Source organism: Seriola lalandi, unplaced genomic scaffold, assembly GCF_002814215.2.
Source record: "Seriola lalandi dorsalis isolate HSWRI2012SDOR001 ecotype SW California unplaced genomic scaffold, Sedor1 jcf7180002054484, whole genome shotgun sequence".
NCBI lineage: Eukaryota > Metazoa > Chordata > Actinopteri > Carangiformes > Carangidae > Seriola > Seriola lalandi.
The window spans coordinates 170,086-182,268 of NW_019525037.1; the positions used below are offsets into that span (position 1 = coordinate 170,086).

General features: G+C 39.0%; 1 protein-coding gene across 6 annotated transcripts in view; it reads right to left on the minus strand.

Moving 5' to 3' along the window:
* tcf4 (transcription factor 4) overlaps window positions 1-12,183 on the minus strand; it is a 231,647-nt gene that overhangs the window by 93,964 nt on the left and 125,500 nt on the right. For all 6 annotated transcript variants that reach the window (XM_087175703.1, XM_087175702.1, XM_087175704.1 and 3 more), the window contains 2 exons: window positions 10,156-10,282; window positions 7,677-7,726 (listed from right to left, as the gene is read on the minus strand). In XM_087175703.1, the coding sequence (XP_087031829.1) occupies window positions 7,677-7,726; window positions 10,156-10,282 (177 nt within the window). The remainder of the gene's footprint in view (window positions 1-7,676; window positions 7,727-10,155; window positions 10,283-12,183) is intronic.

Here is a 12,183-nt window from a genome sequence, read left to right on the forward strand (position 1 = left end):
TGTGCTAAATGAGAATCATGATATAAAAACGTGTGTGTGTGTGTGTGTGTGTGTGTGTGTGCTGTTTACGCAAAGCCAGTATTCTCACAAAGAGAACTTTTGTTTTTGGCCTCTTTGTGTTGCCATAGAACCGTGCACACTCACACTGACCCACCCACACACACACACACACACACACACACACACACAAACACACAGACACAGACACACACACACACACACACACACACACACACTTACATTACAGGCATTCCTATGTGAAGCTGTGTTTGTACTCAGAGCAGGTGCAGGCTGGGCAGAGAGAGAGAGAGAGAGAGAGAGAGAGAGAGAGAGAGTGTGTGTGTGTGTGTGTGTGTGTGTGTGTGTGTTACTTCATGTCTGCACTTACATTCAGTATAAAACATGAGAGGCTCTGTAGGAGCTCAGTGTGTCTGATAACCAGTGAATCAGTGACGTCCACCGTCATCATTCAAACAGCAGTAAGAGAAAAATTCTCCTTCATATACACATGTTACTGTTTTCCGTGATATTTCTTCTTCTTTGATTTTGTTCAGCTCTCTCCGCAGCTTTCCTTAAATTCAACACGTCAGTCTGGCTTTTATCGTGTGTCTGTTTTAAATTGGTGCAGACTGCAGGTCACGGTGTGTGTTATTGTAGTTGTCGTTGTTTCCACAAATCCAATGAAAAGTGTCATCAACACACACTCTTCGTAAATACCCTGTGTATTTATTAAAATGAGATTAAGCGCAGATCATCCTGATGACCTTTGACCCTGTGATGTTTTGTAGCTTTTCTTTGAATTTAAAAAATATTTAAAAAAAAAAATATATATTTACTCTAACAGCGTTGTTCTAATGTCCATCAAATACCCACACAGCCTAAATACTATATACTAGTACTACTATACTAATAATTATAACACTAATACTAAATACTCATACAGTCTAAATACTATATATTACTACTACTACTAATAAAAGTAATAAAACTAATAATAAATACTCACACAGCCTGTACTGTTAAATGCAAATCACATCATTCTATATGGAAACACACTCTTAAACTGTTATATCCATTAATAAAATTAAAAACAATATTAAGATCTGTCATATCAAAATACATATTAAAGCTACACAAACTGTACATGTTGAAAACACTGAATTAATACTTCATGTACGTATAATGACTTAATAGGTATTCTACATTTTAACCAATAGCGTTCACTCATTCATATAAAAAAAAATACAGTAAACAGCATTAATGTGATGTTTGTTAAATTATCCAGTGTGTTTTAATGTGACTGCCATTAAGCTATTTTATATAAAGCTATAATAATACCACTGCTAATATGAACAGGCTACAAATGAAGCAGAGAAAAGGAACAAAACTATGATGGAGAGGATAAATCAGAAAATGAAGGTTTTTTACATTTAACATGTAAAGTGACGACAAACAACAGAGAATCTGTTGAAATCAGGATAAATTAGCCAGAAATAGTGAATCACCAGCATTGACCAGTTAGATCAATATCAGATAAAATTTCCAATCAAAGCTTCAGATGATGATGTAATCACTCAGTAAATCAGTCGATCAGAACTACTGTACATTTCTAATGTTTCCTATAAACAAAAGGATTTCAATCAGCTTAACTCATGTTTAACTTACACAACTGCATCCTGCAGAATTAACACACGTAAAATGGTTTCTGAAGACACCAGAAAAAGAAATCCTCCAATGTCTTCCTAAAAATATAAACCTCAAGAAAAACAAAGCAAAAAAAGAAAACCCCTCATCAAACGGTTTGAGAGTTCAGGATTCTGCACTGAGGAGAGGAGAAAAAGGACGACGACTAACAGCTCTGTCGGCTGCTGGAGGCAGGAATGAAAACACACTTCAGCCTCATCGTCGTCAATGTTGGAAGCAGGTTTGGAGGCCGGACCATCCAAAAAAAAAAAAAAAAAAAAAAAAAAATCCGAGAGGAGCAGGAATGTCCAAACAGACACATGAAGGCTGAGCTTTAAAAGACAGATGGAAAACTTACAGAACTCTGATCAGACTGTGGGTCTGATCAGAGTTAAAAACAAGCAGCTGACACGGTCACACGTTCGTTACATGTTCTTTCCCTCCAGCGAGGCACGACACCGAGTTTCATATGTGAGCTTTTGTTCACACAAGACAAATAATCAATATCCTCTGTTTGTTTCTATTGATGTCAAACACAACCACGATCAAACACTGCGGCCATTCTTAGAGTTCATCAAACTAATCTATTATTTACTTAAAACATCATACAACTGTCCACACACACGCACACACACGCACACACACACACACACACACACACAAACGCACACACACACACACACACACACACACAGTTTGGTTTATTTAGATATATTGGTACCACCTTATAATAAGACTATTCTTAGAAAGGATTTAGGTTTATAACTACTTTATTAAACCATTAACACGTTGGATAACCTGTTGCTTGCCAAATAGTGAGCCCACATGTATCTGTACTGTTCAGCCTCATATCTCATTAGTGACTGAGCTGTCCACCGATCCACCGTCAGCATCTTAACAGTTTCATGTGGCAGATCAAATTATGACCAAATTCATCCTCTAAGGCCTTGGCCTTGTTGTATATCATCATTTATTAATGAGTTACTGTTAGGCTCCCTTTTACTTTTTTATAAATGGTAGTAACTCATTAGTAAGATTAATGAGTAGAAAGCATTTTCTTCATCTTGCCAAATAGTGAGCCTGCAGAAGTATGACAACTGTGTTATAACTTGTTTATTATTGTTTATCTATGCTTTATAAAGTGTTAACAACCAAACAAATAACCTAATTGTAAACCATTTATAAATATATTATATTAGATATATATTAAATATTATAGGTCACAACACATCAGACATATATGAGCAGACAGAGGAGAGTGTGTGTGCTGACGGGACATTCTGAGCCTTTGTAATGTCAAAATAATATAAAGTAGATAAATGTTTGTCTTTTTGTTTTTCCATTTGAGATGAATATAGTCAGTATTGTTCTCCACAAGGGGACTGAATCAGCTTCTAGCAGTTCCTGTTTGCTTGTACTATAACCCCGCTTGTACAAACAACAGTGGCTGGATACAGAGGAAAACATGAAGAAGAGATAGGGTTGCTGTTTATATTGTAAGTTCTGGTGTCTAGTTCTAAAAGTGTTTTTTTAGTCATTTGGTCCTCAGGAAACAAAGTTCAGAGCTCCTCTTCCCCGACTAAAAACCCTGAAATAAAAGTAAAACCAAAAACAGAAGCGATTATGAAAATGAACACCTGTCAGCAATCTGATGCTCTTTCAGAATAAAAGCCACAGCTCCAAACAGGGCCTCCATCATGCTGAAGCTGACTCATGGCACCACAGGACCTAGGCTGCTGCTGTTCAGAGACATCTACACTTAAAATGGAACAAATCTAAAACCTTAACACTCTCGGTTCACTTCCTGCTCGCTGTCATATCTGAGCACTGAATTAATTTTTCTGCAGTCGCACCGCTTCTCGATTTCACAGGGAGCAGGTCGTCTCCTCGTTCCTTTTTTCTCTTGATGCGAACGGGAGGAAGCAGGGAGGATTACTCACATCACAGAGGTGGAAACGCAGAGGGTTACAGCGGAGAGCCGAGGCGGCTCAGAGCCTCACACACACATGAAGGATCACGTGACTGCACGCTGGTCAGCCGGCCAGAGAGAGGTGTGACGTTCTGCAGCACAGGAGTCAGAGGGAGGCGGTCAGGACTCTGACACCAGACACCGGGGTGTGGAGGTGGTCGCTGTGTCCCAGCTCCTTCCTCCCATCCACCATCGTAAACAAATTTAAGTAAAAAATTTCCCAAAGACTGAGCAGCACAAGTTTGCGTCACCGAGGTGCAAGAAAATGTGAGAAATCAAAAACCAGCCTATAACCAACACAAAAGACAGTTGTATTATTCTTCTTCAGAGAGGAAGATGTCAAGCCCTGGTCACACCGGCATTTAATCAAGGTTTTATAGCTGAATCCATTGAACTCGAGGGAATCACACAATTACTGGATTCTAACTAGTCGCACTTTTAATTGAACGTCCTCTGTCATAGAATTAACTGCTCCAACAAAACAGACACGGCTGGCAGGCAGTTATGAGTCAGTGGTCAAGTATGTCTATTGAATAAATGTGTGAAGTTATTGTTCTTGTCCTGTTTACTAACAGTTAGACCCAAGGACATTTTACCTTCTTCATTGATCGAAAAATGATGGAAACAAAACCACTGGAGGAGTAAAGGGCACAGAGAGCGAGAGGGAGCTATTGTGAGTGACTAGAGCGAGCATGTTCCTGGATGGCTTGTGTGTTAAAGGTCCCATAGAGTATAAAGGCAGATGTCCATGTGTTGTTTGATTATAGATCAGGTCTAGGTTCTATATTAATACTGTGAAAGTATCAAAGCCTCAGTCCACAGAGAAATGCACACAGCCTGTATTCAGAAACTGAGCCTTAAAACCAGCCGTCAGGACTTCTGCAACTTTGTGATGTCACGATGAACCAGTCACCACACAGCCATTCCCTAAGCCCCGCCCACCTGGACCCACCATCCAACCTTGCAGGATTTGGTTTTCCTCTGAGTGTTTAGCTGAAATCTGCTATATTTTTATTTGATCACTCAGAAACAGTCAGCCAATCACAAGAGAGGTTCAGCGCCTCCTCTCTTCTGAATAAATCTCACCGCTGTACTGATTGACATGACCTCAAGAAACCAATAATCAAAATGGGTTTGAAAAGAAATCACACTCGTGTACCAATAATTAGTTGCAGCAAAGAAAGCAATGCCACCTGGATGGTGTTTTTTTTAATTTTTTTTTTTATCAGCATGATAGTGAACATGTCTCGAAACACTTGACTGACAATATCTTTCATTAGTTTTACTATCTCTTTCCAACATGTCAGTGAACTCAAGGTTGAGGGGAAATGGTGGTTTTAGTCAAACGATGATGAAAAAAGAGTCGATGCCGACTCGAAACAGAAACTACGATCTTCACCAGTGTTTGTTGCCTAAATCTAAACACACACACACAATGTGAAGCCTGACGTCTTTGTATAAGCACCACCCCCCTCCACACCCCTTCTGTGTTACAAAAATGTGGCACTTTAAAGAAAAAAAAAAAATTGCCATTGATATTTCCTTACAGAGAGTGTGTTTCCATGTAGAAGCCTACATGTGATTTCTAAGATCAAAGTTGGAAGTGAGTGAAAGGCTGAAAGGCTTCACCCTCCACTCGCTCCAGCCATTAGATGATGTAGCAGAGTAAAAAGTAGCAAGTCAAGGAGCAGGACACTATAATATATTAGTTTCCTTCCAGCTGGAGAATGTATATTTCATACTGAAGTAAGGTAACAGTGCGTATTGTCTCTTCTCTCCACAGGAAACATCTCTTCCACTTCTCACACACACAAAAGATGAAAAACAACAACAGCGACCTGTCAAACGAACCACACGTCTTACTCCCCGCTCTTTCTGTTTTTTTTTGTTTTTAACATCTCTCCTCACCTCTCTCGCTTTCTCTTCTACCAACTCGCCCCCTCCCTCCCTCCCTCCCTCTCTCCCCCCCGGTGAGGCTGATGTAGACACAGACAGGCCGAGGACAGAGGGGAGGAAGCGGGACAAAGCGGGCCGAGGCCACAGAAAGGCGGACTCCTGCCGGGCCAGAGACGTGGCTGACACACTGTACATTCAGCCGTTAACTGGCCATTAATGAGGTCAGCGTGAGCGCAAAAACTCTCCACGTGTAAAACAGCTTAAAGTCAAAAAACTGAAATACATATAATGACCACCAGATCTGCTGCTACGCATTATCTCCATTATAAAGACATAAGCACATCCTCTACTTGTTTAGAAGTACAGCCGCCAACCCAAATATAGATTCCACGGAGCGTCAAATGAAACAGAGAAGAAGAGAAAATCATCACAGATGAGAAGCTGGGAATTTTTCACTGGATTCGTTACCCCTTCATTAATCTAACAAAATATTCACCAAGTAACCGACTGTCCAATTCATTTCAGCAGGAGCAACATCAGACCAAAGTAAGCTTGTAGTTAAAAGTGATTTGAACATGAAAAATGTGAAAAGCAACAGAGCGCATCATTCCTAAAGAAACAGAGAAAGCCAGCGTTCAGGCAGAACTGCAGACCGGTCCAGAACCAGGAAACACAAAGTCAAATACGTGAAACATCAGCAGACGTTCTGCTGCTCAGAAAACAGTGAAATACGTCCATTTAATGCTCTAAACCCCAAAGTGATGTCTTTTTTCTGACCAACACTCAGTGATATAAGAGCAGCACATTTCTGTGGATGGAACAAGCAGGCGTTCTGGGTTTGTTGTGGTAAATCCCTTAAAAGATCAGCGATTATTTTTCTTTTTAATTGACTCATTGTTCTTGCCGTAGTTTTGTTATTTGGTGGACTAATGCTCCTGGATCTTCCTCCTTGAACTGACAAAAACTGAGGATGAGCCTGAGACTACGGTTCTCCACCCAGCAGCCGAGACCAGCAGCTGGTGACAGTTTGCCTATTTAGCATTTCCTGTATATAAACGTGTAATATTATGGTTTATAACATATCATAATGTTGAAATAAGTGTTTTTAACATGTTTTTTTTATTTTTCTTATCAACTATAACTGCTGCTGTAGACTCCAATAAGTGGAGGCTGGTGACAATACAGTAAAACACAGTTGTAATAATACTGTACGTCCTCATAGGAGAAGTTGTCATTGCTGACAAATACAATAACCTACATTAATAAACACGTTAAAATGTCTTTATATCTGGATGCACCATCTTAATGTTTCATAAACCATTTACTAATATCTGTGTACTGTTTAAAAATCCTAAACAAGAGGATGTGAAGTTAAAATAGATGTTTTTAGTTCATTATGTCTCATTTTTTATTTAGAGTCTTTGTTTATAAAAGGTTGGATTATTTGGTCTGGGGTGAAACTTGGAACCAGCAGCTGTTTGAGTCCAGCTCGCCTCCGACAGCATCGCCATCTTCCTCTCCACATAAATTCCCAAACACCAGGCAGCGTTTGCACTTCTTTTCTTTTCCTACAAATGTTTTCTCAGGACAATTTTCCTCTCAAACATGCTGCAAAAAGACAGATCCAACGCACTCACTGATAAATGGATGAATCAATCAATAAAAAAGCAAACAAGGACTTTAAACAAAGACTGTTTAGTCATAATATTAATCTGATTATATAGATATTCTCTTTCAGTTCTATTAAATATCTGCAGTTTGTCATCAGAAAATAAAAGATGTGTATATCATTTTTCTTAATGTTGGATTATTTATTCTGGCATGAAACTGTTCCAGCTGAACCGACGACACAAAGCCGACAGCTGTTTGTGTCCAGCTCGCCTGCGACACCATCATCATCTTCATCTTCCACAAAACCAGGCAACGTCTGCAATTTGCCTTTTTTCCACAACTTCATGTGGTTTTTTTTTTTTTTTTGGTTTGGTTTGGTTTTTTTTTCTGCTACAGAACCAGCTAAGTGATTCCAAACATACAGGAGCCTTTTCTCCAGCGACACACACTTGAAGCGGCGATAATACCTCGCAAATAAAAAAGAAAAGAAGAAAAAAAAAGGCATGTTATCACTTACTGAGGACGGCAAGCCGGGAGGGACCTTCCGCACTTTTTTTGTGTGAATTTCTGAAAGAGAGGAAAAAAAGCAACAAAACAATACATGAGGGTTTAACAGGCCTTTTATTTGTCATTTTAAAGGATGTTCTGGGTTGATTTGTTGAATTTAATCGATCACCTAAAGAGGAAAAAGCAAGGACCCCCCCCCCCCCCAATATATTTACAAAGAAAGCTTTCACTGCGAAAAACGCGACACAATAAGATGCAGAAAATAAAGACAGAACACAAAAAGGACAGGGCTGATTTTTTCTTTTCTTGCTTTGATAAAAGGAAGGAGGGCAGCTTTTGACATGTTTATATTATTTTTCAGGGTTTTGCTCAAGGGGAGTGGGAGCGGTCTATTAACTGGGAAGGTGAGACTTTGATGGAAAAATGAAAGAGCATTTTTTTGGGGGGGAGGGGGTTGAAAATGGCCCCTGAGTTGTTGTGTGTGTGTGTGTGTCTGTGTTTGTGTCCTCTCAAGGCTAACGCTACCAAGGCTACATGGCAGTCACTATTGTCCTGCTTTTTAAAAGACTTCCCTGTATTTTATTTTCTTTAACTTCCCTTTGAAAACACACACACACACACACACACACACGCACACACACACACACACACACACACAAACAGGATGGTGTCACACAGTCACATGGACACGCACTCACAATGTTCGGCCTTCTACACGGCCATGTTTCAGACGACACACGGCGACTGTGGACTGGGGTTTCACCGCAGCCACAAAAGGAGTTTGCATTTGGACACAGAAGTCTGAATGAAGACAGACAATGATCTAATTCACACTAACGTGCTGCTTTATTTCAGCTGCTTTTAGGAGAGATATGTAGTGTCGCACTAAAAATATTGGGCTTGCGGATAAGGAAGTATTGGTAGTATTGTCTTGGTAGAGATGGGCCTCAAAACCTAAAAAAATCTCTTCTATTCTCTCATGATCTGAACGTCAGGATGTATTTTCATATTTGGTTTCAGATCGCTCAGATAGGTGCCGTTTTTCTATGCAGCAAAACATCAAGCTTTAGACAATCACAATGCAAAATGACTGAAATAATAATAATAAAAAAAAAAACATCTTAAAGAGTCTTTTTTATTTACTAATTTAGACTGAATGTAAAAAAAGGAAGTTTATAAATCAAACGAGTGTGTATGTTGAAACACAACAATACAAGGTGGATCATCAGTGTTATTATAATCAAGGGGAAAAAATAGCTCTGATTTGTTTATAATGTTTATTAAGAGACTGAAAAAATGCTGAAAACTCGCGCTCAGACCTCATCATTACACATGCTAACACTGTGTAGCATTTGCTAAATGAATGTAATATAACATGAAACATGACAACAATGAGATCAAAAACAAAAATCCTTTTTTTTTTTGTTCTAATTTTTTGTACAATTTGAAAATTAAATACTGAAATTGACTTGTTGAGATACATTTCTGCAGCATGTAGGAACATGTTTAGCAAGTAAAATCACTGAGTAAACAACTAAATGTGTCTTTGATTGAAATCTTCTGTAAACATTCTCATTAGCAACATCCTGCTTGACTGTATCATATAAAAACAAAACTATGTTGTTTTTCTGTAAATCATTTCATTTTGTCAGCAGCACAGAGAAGGGCTGTTGGAAGAAAGATAATGTTTCTGAGGGAAACATTATCAGAGGAAGAAGATTTACTTCATATTACAACACATTCACCAACGCCTCTGGTTTCTAATTTGCTGACAGGTGTTCATTAAAATTATATAACGGCACACCGCAAACGAAGTTGGCTTCTCAAGCCACGTTATACTGCAGGTAATAACAGTCCTCATGTTCCTGGTCCTGTTAGCAGTTAACTGCCCCACAGTTGCCCAGTACATCAGGTCCAGCTAGCCAAACCCTGCAATAGATCCTACCTTCATGTAGGTTCAAATTCATTTTTCAAATCAATAATGACAATAATTGCTGCACTCTTTTTGTTTATTTTGCAGGCTGAATTGTATTATGTTATTATATTAGAGGTGTTTCTAATATTTTGATCACCCTGAGTGTCAATGAAAATGAGCATTATCATCTTCTGGGTTTATTGCAAGACAACTGAGTGTCCATGGTTAAATCTTTAATTTAAAAACTTCAATTATTTCTATGTATTCAACTTTATAATGTAGTCAACAAAAATTGTATTAAGTCAAACTCACATTCACATGATTATTCTACTCTCTCCTCAGTGAGGTCAAGATATTCAAAAGACAGGGTCAGAAAGCCGGAGTTACTTCTTCTACTCAGTGTCAGATTTATTGTGTTGTAGTAGAGGCGCAGTTTAGCGACAGATCTGTTCATGTGAACGTCCTTGTGTCACCCATTATCATTGTATAGTGAATGTTTAGTGTGTGTGTGTGTGTGTGTGTGTGTGTGTGTGTGTGTGTGTGTGTGTGTGTGTGTGTGTTAGCGGCGTCTCACCCATGGTGTCCATAGGCAGTGTTCTCCTCCGCGGGTTGGAGCTGTAGTGCTGGTAGTACTGACCGGCTGGCTTGGTGGGCGACGCCGCGCCCGGACTCCCCAAACCCAACTCACCACCCAGTATTGACTGTAGAGAGACACAGACAAAAGAAAAGAGAGAGAGAGTATTAATCTAAGACTGATCAGGCAGAATCATGTGATCTTGCTGCTCAGGGACCATGAAGGAATTGCACACTGAAGTTTTTAGCAAACAGACCAAATAGTGCACTTGTTGGGGGACTATTTTCTGCAGCGAATTTATCAACATTTTGTGCTCTGGTGATTATTTTCAAAAAGGTATATAACATGACCTAATAACACCAAAATATTGAAGGTAATTAGAGTAAGAGCAACATATTTTCAATAATCCAAACTGTAATTATTGGCGTTATCCATAATATTGAAATAAGTCAGGATGCTGAAGTTGCCGCGGCGAGTTGAATTCGACAGTATTTTAGAATTAAGTCAGAACGTGGAAAGTATCTGAAATATTGATGAAATGGTGAGGATTAAAGACATTATTGATCCCTGGGATGATGACAACATTTGAAATGCTGTTGTGGATGGAAACCCAAATGCTGAAAATAACTGGAATGATGATGATGATCATTGGTGAAGCGCTGCTGAAGAACATCAGAGTGTTGATATGAGGGTGTGAGAGTGTCGCTGTGTGCTGAGGATAATTGGTCAAAATGTTGGGTGATCTGGAATATTGAGTATTGTCAGAATATTTCAGACAATCAGAGTACTGATCACTGATTTGTGAAAATCTGTTTTGAACATATATGACAGCAGCTGGGATGTTGGTGATTTTCAGCACAGTTCAGGCACGTTGACCTGAAATGTAAATGGAAGCTGTGAAGCTTGAAATGTTGAGAGCACCAGGTTCACATTATATGGGGATTACTGTAAATACCAGTTTCCGCCTTGTAAACACTCTTTACATCAAAATTGATGTTGAAATTGCCACTACAACGTACTGTATATACTCAAATACTCTACATATGAAATGGCATTGAATTGAATTGAGTGCCTGAAAAATGGAACAAACATGGTTATTCAAGGTAAGGAAATAAAATGATCCATGGATCAATGAATGGTTATATTGTCAGTAGACAATATTTTAAACGTTCACACCACCAACACTGAAGTCACACAACTTTCTCAAGTTGTAGATGTGCCACCATCCATCACGTTTAATATGAATGTGGTATAAGAAGAAGAATGAATATGGAATATATATTTGTGTGCATGCACGTGTATGTATGTTTATGTATTTCTGCCCCAAAGAGTAAGTAATAGTTAGTATAGTATAGATATGTAGGTATATATGGAAGTCCATCTCTGCCAAATTTGTATGAGCATAATGCTTGACACCATTACAACTGAAACTGAAAATAAATAAAAAAAAAATCTAAATGATCAAAAATGAATAACTTCAAATCCAAAGCATAACAATGTGTTAATACAATATAGATAGATAGATAGATAGATAGATAGATAGATAGATAGATAGATAGATAGATAGACAGACAGACAGACAGACAGACACCTCAAACCGAGCTGATAATGATAAATGAAACCATGGTTGTGATGGTATTTACCTCCATGAGAGCGACCTCATGCTGCTCAGCGTGGAGACGACCTCACAGCTCCACAAGCTCAGAGTCTAACTTCTCCTTTCTGCTGCTTTTGCCCTCCTCTAACTGTGAGTCTGTTTACGGCTCAAACTTAGCAAACCGCTCACACATTGTCCCCCTAATTAAGTTCAATGATTCGGCAGCAACAAGTGGCGTCTGGGCTGATTCGGAGAGAAGAGAGCGCCAGAATAAAAGAAGGAGAAGGATGGAGGAGAGGGTCATTTTTTTTTTTTTTTTTTTTAAAGTGGCACAAAAAGTTAGCAAGAAGGAACGAGGTGAAAAAGACCCCCCCCCCCTTTAAATAGACTCCACCATCACTCCGTTAAAGTGTAGATTTTTTTCCCAGCTT